The sequence below is a fragment of the Myotis brandtii genome, unplaced genomic scaffold, assembly GCF_000412655.1.
Source record: "Myotis brandtii unplaced genomic scaffold, ASM41265v1 scaffold123, whole genome shotgun sequence".
Lineage (NCBI taxonomy): Eukaryota > Metazoa > Chordata > Mammalia > Chiroptera > Vespertilionidae > Myotis > Myotis brandtii.
The window spans coordinates 6,860,075-6,872,983 of NW_005354291.1; the positions used below are offsets into that span (position 1 = coordinate 6,860,075).

The following is a 12,909-nucleotide window of genomic DNA, read 5'->3' on the forward strand; positions in this document are numbered from 1 at the left end:
CGTATTCAACATAACATTCTAGGGACAGAGACAAAACAAAAATATTACTATTTCTTTGTTAAAATAAATCTTCATCATGTATCCTGTGGCCTGTATGCCACATTCTAGGATGTAACAGCCACAAGTTATGATTCCTTAGGACATATTCTGCTTTTCACAGAAGGACTGAAACAAGGAACTTCAAAGGACGATGGCCTGACAGACCAGCATTGGCAGTTAGGTGGGAGGTACTGCTAGTGACAGGGAAATGAGAGGACAAGAAAATGATCCCTTTTCTTATTTTGCTCAGAGCAAGTGCGTAGCTTTTAAACCTGTAAATAGAGATTCATCTACCACAAATCATTTTATCAAGCAGGAATCTAAGGCTTTAGTCAGATACTGAATACAAAAATAACCAGAAGGCATTTTCTAATTCTTCAGTTTTATTCTGTGTTTTGCAATTGGTTTATACACAATTAGTTTGCACACAATTTCTTAAAGATATTTCTCAATAATTAGAAACAAGATCTCACTAACGTTCACTTTTCTGGAGTGACACACATCATATACACCTTTACATATTTTTTTCAAAAATGACATGGATTGGTTCTTCTCAAAGACCCACATAGAATCAAGGCCACAGGTCTAGAATCAAGTCCCTGCCCCAGCCTGCCTCCCCGTCCTCTCACCCTCCTACCCCCTCATCCACGCCAACCAATACATGGCTTTTATTGCATCTTTAAAATATCACATTAAGTCTGAGGAATCATCCGAATCTTGCTATTGCTGTAGCTGGAATACTAAGATCTTGTTCATCAGCCTGCTGAACTGGTCCTTTTTCAGAAACATAGACACTATCCAACATATTTCTGATATCCTTGTTTTTAACTGTTGTGGCTTGCTGAATCAAAGCAGCTGAATTTGATTAAAGTTCAATGTTGTTTCCTTGAAGAATTAACTCATCTTTCTGGGCTTGAGATACTGAAAAAGACACGCCTGGCCTCATCTGAACCCTGCAAATGTCCTTTTCATCCCAAAAGTTTCTGATTTCAACAAGGGAACTATTATGAATTAATGGTGTTCATGGGGGAAGTGAGCATACACAGACCTCGCCTTGTAACGGAAGCCCAGCGACACACCCTTGATCATGTTTTGTACATGGCCGCAGCCTGTTGCTTTCTATTTCCACACCATTTGTCAACCCGGAGCTGCTTCTTTTTCTTTCCAAGGAGACTGAGTTCTATCTACAGTGATGTGATTGAAGTGCCTCTGGGGCCTTTATAAAAATAACTGTGCTTTCTTTCAGAGTGATGTCGACAGTTTTTGGAATGCCGACAGTCTGATTACTGACAATGGTCTTCATCCTCTCAGTAGATGTGGCAAAAGAGCTAGATCAAGTTTTTTTTTTTCAGATTTACTTAGTACAGTGGGGCCTTGACTTACGAGTGTCCCGACTAACGAGTTTTTTGAGATACCGCATGTCTCTCGGTCGATTTTTTTGCATTGAGTTGATAGAGTAATTTGAGTTAACGAGTTCCTAAACGAGCTCGGTCTCAGAATGAATTAAACTCGTAAGTCAAGGCCCCACTGTAGTTTGAAGTATCAGCCTGCTATAGTGGGTGTGGGACTGCATTCACAAATGGATATGTATGATGAAAAATTTTCTGCATCACCAGTAGGAATCAGTATAGGCTTTACAGCCAACTATATTATAATATCTAAATCTGCTGAAGTAGGTTATATGCAGAGAGAAAAACAACTTAATTCATTGTTAATTTAGTTATCCAAAGATCTATTGTCAACACTTAATCCAACATTTAAAAAATATATATATTTTATTGATTTTGTACAGAGAGAAAGGGAGAGGGATAGAGAATTAGAAACATCGATCAGCTGCCTCCTGCACACTCCCTACTGGGTATGTGCCCGCAACCAAGGTACATGCCCTTGACCGGAATCAAACCTGGGACCCTTCAGTCCGCAGGCCTGTGCTCTGTTTACTGAGCCAAACCGGTTAGGTCCAACATTTTTACTCTAAAGACCTAATGTAATGTAAGGACTTTGTAATGTCATGATTGCTCATTGAACTTGCTTAAACAAAATATCAATACTTAACCACATTAAAATATTTTAGAAAAAAGTCACATTTCATGGCAAAACCTCAGTTAAAAGTGTTGTATTATTCTGTGCACAAGTAGATACCTATCTTCCTTATATACTTACTGCTTTGAAAAGAAAATATTACCGAATCCATTAAAATGATGTTTTGTTTTAAAACATTATAGTCAACTACTTTAACTTATATTTATGATTGTAGAGATATTAACAGAAGCATATTAAAGTTAGATATATAATTCCTACTGAGAATTTCAATTTTTTTTCACTGACTGTTTTAATATATTGCTGGATCTGTGAGTTTTTGCTTAATGGTTTACAGATTTACTTAAAAATATCCTTGATCACATTTGTTAGTGCTTGTGGTGATAATAGGTATTTTGCTCTTACAGACATGAATTACTTCCTCTCCGCATTGCCCTTCCTTGCTGCGGTTGGCTCTGACATAATGGGGATATCATCAGACCAAGTCATACTTTTGCCACCACCCAAGGATCAAACAAAGTTTTGTCTTAATGTTTCTACTTGTCAGTCATCCTTCCCTAAGACAATGAGAAAGTGGAATGTCTTCTACCAGGTTCCATTTTATATTTGTAATTTATTCTCCTAAGAGGTGGTAAAATAAGGTATTTTTTTTTTGTAAAATGCTTTGGTTTAGGTTTTTGTGTGCATTATACAATATTTTCCTCAGTATTACAATGTAAATTTTTATGCAAATTATATTAATATTATTACACTGCAGCAGGACATTACATGCCATTAACATCCTCTGACTCAATAAAGCATTAACATGAAATCTATCCACTCATCTCACCCTAAAAAAATTATATGTAAATGTGAGAGCACCCAGGATATAACACTGAATGAAATTATTCTGGTTAATTGAACCTTTAAATCAAACCTGGGATAACTCTTGAGAGAAATATGATTATAGAATTGTTTTTAGAGCAGTCAACTTATTTAAACTGCATTAATAAATGACCACATGTAGGTAGAACTAACAATTATGGGGCAATTAAAAGAAAATATTCAGTGAGCAATATAAAATACATTGGTGAAGCATAGACATGGACCAAGATCAGTGCTGAAAACATAGATTTCTTAGCTCTACAGTTTTAGTTTGTTATTTTAGATAAGTTTAAGTTAAATATTATAATAATATTTTCCTTTTCTTAATCTTAAACTTTTTGTTATAATTTCAAGTATGGTAGCAGAGAAAAAATGATAAAAATAAAGTATTGATTGCTGGGAAAATATTTGTACTTCATTTCTTATAAATGCATTCAATATTACTACAAATAATAGGTAATTATTATAGTCTTTCCAGAGTGTTAGCCACTGATGGCTTACACAAACTAGTTCTTAGAAACAAAATTCTCCTTTGATGTAGACTATTGTTAAATTGTAAATTTGAACAAGATGAAATTGTAGGGAAATAAATTGTTATATTTTTCTCAAATATGAATTAATTTCTCCTCTTTACTATAGCATTTGCAGTTACCTTCTAGTAGCTTTGAGGACTTATTGAAGTACTTATGGGCTGCACATGTATCAGCTTTGGAAGATGTTTACAAAATATTTGAAGATAGGTAAGATTGGATCCCAAATAATTTTTGTTTAATATGGAAAATAATTTGGGGGTTTATTTATGTTTTTATATTCTTCTTCTAACATAACTGTCAATCTTCCTATTAAATAATATATCTAATAATCAGGGTATTGAATGATGAGGTGTTTATATTTTAGTATGGTCAGGCTCAAAAAGTGTTTTATGAAGAAAGGGCACAAATTTGAGAAGAAATATCTCATACCAAAAAACCAACACATAGAACTTACAACCAATTTCTCTCTATTTAAGAAAAAGACATTTTATTCGTTATTTTGATTGCAGACATATAATATGACTAGAGGCCCGGTGCATGAAATTTGTATACGGGTAGGGTCCCTAACCTGGCCAGCGATCAGGGCTGATCAGGGCTTCAGGCTGCTGGCCGGGGCCTTCCTTCATTCCACGCTGCCCCCTGGTGGTCAGCGCATATCATAGCAAGCGATCGAACTCCCAGTCTCCCTGTTGAACTCCTGAGGGGACAATTTGCATATTAGGCTTTTATATATATAAATAGAGGCATACTTGGGTGAAAAACCAGTATCAGGGTTAGCACACTTGAAAGAAAATGTAGCACAGCAGGGAGCAGACAGCATTTCAAGAAGAATGAGTCTGTTAAAAAATTGCAAGTTGTTCAGCATGCTTAGATGGCTGTTGAGAACAGGAACCATGAATTATAGAGTTATAAAATAATTTCTACACCCTTAACCTCACCACTGTGATAATTGTCCCCCAAATATATGAGAGTTTGGTTTCCCAGAAGACTGCATCTTGTAGGAAAAGCCCATGTATTTAGAAAATTGGACAAGAAAAGCACACACATATTTCCCTGGGATGCTCAGTATTTCGGGGGTCTCCTAACTTCCAGAAATCAATAGTGACAAAGGATGCATGAATCTAGCAAAAACATTGCCTTTGAATCTTTGATTTTTATCTGCCCATTTCTAAAGAGTATTACTTAGCAATTGTCTAATATTTAGTTATTATATAATATGCAAAGATAAGGTAACTTTTTAAAAGTGATAAAACTCAAAATAAAATATAAAAACCTAATTGGATGCCCCTTTACAAATTTAAAATTTTAACTACCCATATTTGTATTTTCAAAGGTAAGTACTCAGGCCCTAGCTGGTTTGGCTCAGCAGATAGAGGGTAGTCTTGCCGGAGTCCATTTATTGCCTTCACTATCTGATAAGCGTAGACAAAGAAACCCCCCCGAAGGCTGGGTGTCTTTGAAGCCCTAGCAAAGGTTGGAGCTAGGCGCCACCTCTGTTTGTCCAGACAGTGGTAGCTGAAACTACTCTCCCATTTATTATTATGTAAATCCTTGCTGATGGGCTAGTCTGCCTGTTAATGGGGTCACCTGCCTAAGGGCTATGCGATGAGTGCATCCCAGATCAATAAAAGCTTGGTGAGACCTAAGCACAGGAGGAAGTCCTTCGGGACTTGCCCGCCTGGTCCCCCAATATTGCAAAATTATCTCGTGTCTTTTTCTCTCATTTGTTGTGCGGCTCCACTTTCAGATACCGAACCCTACTCCACGCAGAACGTGGAGGGAGTATTACTCGACATCTGGCGCCCAACGTGGGGCACATTATACTCCTTTTGGACGAGGGCATGTACGGTTGTAAGCTCAATCCCGCATGTGGGAGGCAATCAATCAATGTGTCTCTCTCACATCGATGTTTCTCTCTGTTTCTCCCCATCCCTTCCACTCTCTAAAAAGCAATGGAAAAAATATCCTTGGGTGAGGGTTAAAAAACAACAACCATACAATAAAAAACAACAACAAAAAACACCCACAAAGGTAGGAACTCAGGCCATCACATTCTAAAATTAAGATCTACATTCTTCGTTTGTTGACAGAAGATGATTTTTTTTCTAGAAAACACTGAGTCTGAAATTCTTAGTGGACTAATTATAATTATACATGTGTCCACTTGTCTTTTAGGTTGCAAGACTATTCTAAACCAGAAGCAGATTTTGGAAAAAGTTGGTATGTGGATGTGGGATATATAGCTACAGCCAAGTTTCCGACAACCTTGATTAGAACACATGAATTCCAGAAGTGTCTGCCACCACGAATGCTTGTCAATGGGGACAGAGCCCCCTACATCAGTGACTTTACTAAACTTCAGAACATAGTACTGCTTGGTTTAAATATTCTTCATGAAGTGGATAACGCTACAGGTAAGGGCCTTATTAAAAATACCTTAAACAAGCCCTAGCTGGTTTGGCTCAGTGGATAGAGTGTAGGCCTGTGGACTGAAGGGTCCTGGGTTCGATTTCGGTCAAGGGCATATGCCCAGGTTGCGGCCTTGATTCCCGGTAGGGGGCGTGCAGGAGGCAGTTGATCAATGATTCTCATTATTGATGTTTCTATCTCTCTCTCCCTCTCCTTTCCTCTCTGAAATCAATAAAAATAGCCCTAACTGGTTTGGCTCAGTGGATAGAGCATCGACCTGCAGACTGAAAGGTCTCAGGTTCGATTCCGGTCAAGGGCATGTACCTTGGTTGCGGGCACATCACCAGTAAGAGGTGTGCAGGAGGCAGCTGATCGATGTTTCTCTCTCATTGACGTTTCCAGCTCTCTATCTCTCTGCCTTTGGCTGACAGTTAATGTGCATAAGGATATGCTGATTAGCCAATGGGAAGGGTAGCGGTCGTACGCTAATTACCATGTTTCTCTTTTATTAGTGTAGATACCTTCAAAGAAAGTCGTGCTTTCCTATGGGTATCCATGTTACACATTTAAAAAATATATATATTTTTATTGATTTCAGAGAGGAAGGGAGAGGGAGAAAGAGATAGAAACATGAATGATGAGACAGAATCATCGATCGGTTGCCTCCTGCACACCTCTCACTAGGGATTGAGCCTGAAACCTGGGCATATGCCCTTGACCAGAACCGAACTCAGGACCCTTCAGTCCACAGGCTGAAGCTCTATCTACTGAGCCAAACCAACAAGGGCTTCATGTTACACATTTTGATCCTTCCACTCATGATCTGTCTTTATTGACCATGAAGCCACCAGACTACCTCAAGCCCATGTTTTTAAATCTATAACCCATATTCTGTCTTTCTTTCCTTATACATGGCTCTTCAATTTAGAATGAAATAAAGGACATCAAAATAAATCCTGCTATGATTAATGGACTTATGTAAGCTCCCACCATCCAGTCTTACTAATCATGGATGAAGCACTCTGCTCCATTTCCTCAACTGTAGGATTTCTGAGTAGAGTGAATTTCGGAATCGATCCTGGGACCCTTGAGTCCGCAGGCTGACGCTCTATCCACTGAGCCAAACTGGTTAGGGCCCACCATCCAGTCTTACTAATCATGGATGAAGCACTCTGCTCCATTTCCTCAACTGTATGATTTCTGAGTAGAGTGAATTGATAATTGTATGTTTGAATAACCATAGTATCCCAAATTTCCAGATATGCAGTGAACCAAGCTTAAAACAATTTAAAAAATTGATATTTTTAAAACAAACAAAACAAAATAAAAAATCTGAAAGATATAAAAACATAGTAAACACAAATACGTTAAATATATGATTTGAAATCTTATTTGCATTACTTAGAGTAACAAATATACCCAAATATTTTAGGGGCTTTATGTAATTGGAGTTTTTTGCTCCAGTAATGGTGCCATATTTCACTGATAAAAAAAAAACAGGGGCTTCATAAGTTTAAGTAATTCCCCAGATGGTGAATGACCCAGTAAGTTTGCATCCTGGCAGTATTATTTTAAAGCCTGTGCTTTTTGCCCTTAACAAATCATCCTGCATACAGAAATCCATGCTCCAGGATAGTTTGGAATGTGGTATTAACACTTTGCTCTTGTTGGATGTATCAAGGCGAGACTTGATAACTCAGTGTTACCTAAAAATTTCAAACTAAAAATTTCAATCTAAAAATTTCAAACTAGCTTAACTTCACTAGTCTAGATACAAAGAAGAGAAAAAGTGCTTTCTCAGGTCTTAGGACATTAATAGATTAGCCAACTGAGAAACATGAAACCAAATGCTCTCACCCACCAATCAAGTAATATGCTACAACTACATGGAGAAGAGTAAAGGATGTTTATGAAGATTAAATGGACATTAAGCATTACCCTCCCATCCCCAGAGTCTAGGAAGATACTTTCAAACTGCTGCCTTTTGTACATTAACAGATCTGACCTGAAATATGTTTTAGTTTCAATCATCATTTTAAAAACTCTATTTTACTACTTTCTTAAAACACATTTTAATTGCTATACCTTTTACTTATTTTTAAAAGTACATCTAAGTATATGTATATTCAATGTTTAAAAGTCTAAGTGTATAAACACATGAAATGAAAATAAAAATCTTCATCATTTCTCCTCAATCACATCTCTTAGTCTTTCACCTATTTTTTAAAATAGTTTTTGGTGCAAATTTCTAGGATTTTTTTAATAAATCAAACAGTGCAAATAAATGAATAAATAAAACCTGTGCAGTTTGTACAAATGAAATCACACTCACTGCTCTGCACTATACTTTTTCAACTGAAAATTTTTCTTGGAGCTTTTCCTGTATCAGAAGGTGTTAATCCAACTATTTTCTTTAGAGGATATGTAGTGTTTTATTTAATAAATTATACCTGTAGAGATTATTTTATGTTATAAGCTATTGGCAATATAACAACAAAGGCATTTTATACATACTTTTTGGGCACAATTTATTATCTTACCAATACATTTTTAGAAAGGAAATGAATTAAAATCAATGGGCCATATATTGCCAACTGGTACTCAAAAAAGTTTTCAGGACTTTACATTTTTGTCATAAAACTATGAATTAAGGTGCTTGTTTTTCTCCAACCCACTACCAAATAACAATTTCTATAATTTGTGTTAGTTTATTATGTAGAAAGTGTTGCTTAACTATTATATGAATTTATAGTCTTTGAATGTGTTCATGCACTTTATCCAGTTTTCTATGGAGTTGCTTAATTTTTCTTATTGATTTTTATATGAAGAGCTGGTCAGTTAATTTTAAAAACATATGTGTACAATTATCATGTAATGAACATATAATATTTGTATGTAAAACACATATAATTTTATTTAAAATAAACATTTCAATGATTGGGCTTAAACTTACATGTAAAAATTTTATATCTTTTCCAGGGTCATTCTCTTTGACTGTATGGAAAATTTTAATGAAGACAGAAGGTGCAAGAAAACTAGTTCTAGAGCTTTCAGAAATAGTTTTGAAATCTTTAATCTAAAATTTCTGGAAATAATGAATCAACAATAAAAGTTTCTAATTTTTTGGGCAATAGAAATTTCAAAATTTAACACGATCATAACCAGGATAGTTTTCTTGATTCTGTTGTTTTTTATTTATGCTGATTTGCTAGAATTTTGTCCATGCCTACCTAATTTTATTTTATTTTTTTAGAGTTAGTATATAAAAAGAAGGAGGCTTTGTGAGGCTCCTACGGTTTCTGGTGGGAGTTATTATTATTATTTTTTTTTATTGTCTAAAGTTTTACATATGTCTTCTTTTACCCCAATTGACCCCCCCCCCAAGCCATTCCCACCCCAGGCAAGCCCCCACTACCCTAGTGTCTGTGTCCATTGGTTATGCTAATACATGCATACCTAATTTTAAATTCAAATTAATGTTATGATTATTTTGTTTAATGAATAATTCTTAATTTTTAATTCATCAATATATAATGTTTAGCCTTTAAAGAAGATTTTATTAAACTATTATAAATCACTGAGAAATTAATAAACAGACATTAAACTCACATGGCTCTTTTGTTATTAACATATGTAACCTAATTTTATGAAATTTAGGTTAATATCTTGCTGATTTATAACCAAAATCCAGAACATTTGAAAAATCCTATCTATTAAAATTTTAAAACTCATAAAACTGAACTGGCCAGTAGAATACCTAAGTTGTCATTTTTTGTGTGTGCATTTTTACTGATCATAAGTTTATAGCAATTGTATACTAAGTTTCCTCTCCATGGTCCACATGTGATAATGAATGTTCAAGGAGAGAATGCACTGGCGGGAAGTGGTGACATCCAAAGCTGACATGAAGCTTTCATATGAGGATTTCCCAGGGCTTTATAAGACTAATTCTACTCACTAACTGTTAAAAATTAGATAAATTGGTTTGAATAATATGGTCACTGGAATAGGAAAGGCATAGTTTAAATCCCAGCTCTATTGCTTCCCCATGAGAACTTGGGCAATTTTTGTAGTCCCCTCTACACCTCAGTTATTGTTAAAATGAAGATTATCACTTAAATAAAATAAAAACTTACTTATCAAGTGGCTGAGACTCTTCCCAATGAATAGGATGCATTTACAAAAGTCAGCAGTTGTTACAATAATTGTGCTGAGAGATGGATAACACATGTTGTATTGTTGGGGCAGTAAAAACATCTTTGATGAGCCAAGACCATGAACACGTTTTTAATTAATCCAAAAACACATGAAAGATTTTCTGTTAGCTCTATATAACAGGGGCAGTGGGGTAAACAGCCTCCCCAAAAGATGTGAAATAACTACACATCTATAACATGTCTATACAAAACCAAATTCTTAAACTACTAGAAGACAGATGATGCTAAATTGGCAAAACCGCTCTCAGTAAAAAGAGAAAAATCAACAAATAGCAGTGCCCCCGTAATACAGATTTTGATCCCATTCTGATATCAGGAAGGGGAAAAATCCACCCCCCGCCCCATCTTAGTTCTTACAGCTGGACTGGTAATTAAATAATAAAATTGTCACAAGACTAGATTCGCAGGAGGGGAAAAAGTCAATTTAATCTGTGCGCACAGAAGAATCACAATGTGAAGTGATACTCAGATCATAAAACAAGGCTCAAAAAAATGGTCAAACTAGGTACCCTTTTTATACTTTTTAGACAAAGAAACAATACATTTGTGAGAAATTGACAGGACAAAGAAGTTAGGCAGCAAATTAGTGAAGGTGTTACAAGGTTTATTTATACAGGTTTTTTAACTCTGGATTTTATAACTTGAGAAAAGGTCATCTCTCAGCCCTTAGGAGCAGGGAGAGCACCTATCACAGGGAGATTTATTTCCTGAATTTAGAGACACAGAGGAGAGTCAGAGCACTGCTCCCACTCCTGCACATCCCAAATCATTTTAGTTTGAAATAATTAGTATGCTGTTGTGAAATATCTTGGGGAGTTGTCCCTGGGCCCCCAAACTGGAAAGCAAAAGTCGACCAAGAAAACCTGTCAGGTAGACTGAGGAGGGTGGACACTAGCAGAAAAATTATCATGAAGCAAAAGAAAAATGTAAGCCTTCACTCTAAACAGAGTTAAGTATTCTCAAACAAGACTTTGAGAATATAAAACCCAACTGGAATTAAATATTAAAAAATGAAGAATAGAGATGAATTGAAAAAAATGGAAAACTGAAAAAAAAACTTAATAAAAATCAAGAAAGAAACAGATTTAAAAAACCCCCCAAAATAGTTAATAAAACTGAAGAAATAAATAGACAAAAAACACAAAATCATCTCAGAAATGAAAAGCTGAGTTGCCTAAGGGAGGGCAAACTCAAATGAAATTTTAAAAGTTTGATTAACATAACCATGAGTAGATAACAGCTCAGATAGATCTGAAGAATGGTATAGAAAGTTCATACCTAGACCAAATACATATGAAAGCATAGTACATGACAAATATGGAATCCCATGTCACTAGAATAGAGAGTGACTTGTTAATAAATGCTGCAGGGAAAAGGTAAAATAAGAAAAATTAAGTAGCCAATTGGAAAAAGATTTTAAAAAAAGTTAATTTCTCATACACCACGCAAAACAAACTCTGACTGAATTAGCAAGCTACACTAATAAAAGAGAAAGATGCAAATTGACCATACCTTTGCAACGCCCACCAGCCAATCAGAAGTGAGCATGCAAATTAACCCAACAAAGATGGCAGGTTAATTTGCATACGCAGGTGCCGAGTGGGGGGGGGTGCGAGACGCTTGCATTGTCGCCATGGCAACGACGCAGGCGTTCCACACTGCCCCAGCTGCTCTGGGCCTCTGGGCAGCGTGGGAAGGCGGCAAGGTGGCTCCAGCAGGAGCAAAGGCGGTGCCGGCAGCCAGGGGAAGGAAGGCCCATTCTTGCATGAATCTTTGTGCATTGGGCCTCTAGTCTATAATAACAAAAGCATAATATGCTAATTAGACTGGACGACCTTCTAGACAACCTTCAGGATGAAGCTGGGGCTGTGAGGGCCAAGCCCCTTGCACAAATTTCGTGCATTGGGCCTCTAGTCTAGATATAAAGAAATGAAGCCATAGATATGCAAGAGGAAAAATTGGGTGAAAAACCTATTAAACTTTGGTGGAGGCATAGGCTTTTTAACTTTATTGTCTGAATGCAATGAAAAAGAAATGATTTGTCAACCTAACAATTGAAAATGTTTGCATGACAAAACCAGCAAAATGAAGTTAAAATGCAACTTACATAGAAGAAAAGATTCCTAACATATATTATTGACAAAGAGCAAATAGTATATATTTTTTATTTTATTTAAAACGAGAGGCCTGGTGCACAAAAATTTGTGCACTTGGGGGGGTCCCTCAGCCCGGCCTGTGCCCTCTCGCAGTCTGGGACTCCTTGGGGGATGACCACCTGCTGACTTAGGCCGGCTTCCTGGGGAATTGAGCCTAAGCTGGCAGTCAGACATCCCTCTGGCAGCCCGGGAATTCTCGGGGGATATCCACTTGCCAGCGGGGAGCAGGCCTAAGCTGCAGTCGGACATCCTTAGCGCTGCTGAGGAGGCGGGAGAGGCACCCACCACCACCGTTGTACTGGCAGCCATCAGCCTGGCTTGTGGCTGAGCAGAGCTCCCCCTGTGGGAGCACACTGACCACCAGGGGGCAGCTCCTGCATTGAGCTTCTGCCCCCTGGTGGTTAGTGTGTGTCATAGTGACCAGTCATTCCCAGTTGTTCTGTTGTTAGGGTCAATTTGCATATTACCCCTTTTATTATATAGGATAGAGGCCTGGTGCATGGACGGGGCCGGCTGGTTTTCCCTGAAGGGTGTCTTGGATCAGGGTTGGGGTCCCGCTGGGGTGCCTGGCCAGCCTGGGTGAGGGGCTGAGGGCTGTTTTCAGGCTGGCCACAGCCCCTTCAGGGTGGGGGTCCCCCCTGGGGTGCCTGG

General features: G+C 37.2%; 1 protein-coding gene across 1 annotated transcript in view; it reads left to right on the forward strand.

Moving 5' to 3' along the window:
• LOC102250878 (chromosome unknown open reading frame, human C6orf58) overlaps nucleotides 1–9,006 on the forward strand; it is an 11,969-nt gene extending 2,963 nt beyond the window's left edge. Inside the window, 5 exon segments of the mRNA XM_005859111.2 lie at nucleotides 2,487–2,671; nucleotides 3,583–3,683; nucleotides 5,652–5,890; nucleotides 8,865–8,945; nucleotides 8,948–9,006. Coding sequence (XP_005859173.2) covers nucleotides 2,487–2,671; nucleotides 3,583–3,683; nucleotides 5,652–5,890; nucleotides 8,865–8,945; nucleotides 8,948–8,994 — 653 coding nt within the window. The 3' untranslated portion in view covers nucleotides 8,995–9,006.
• Nucleotides 9,007–12,909: the final 3,903 nt, after the last annotated feature.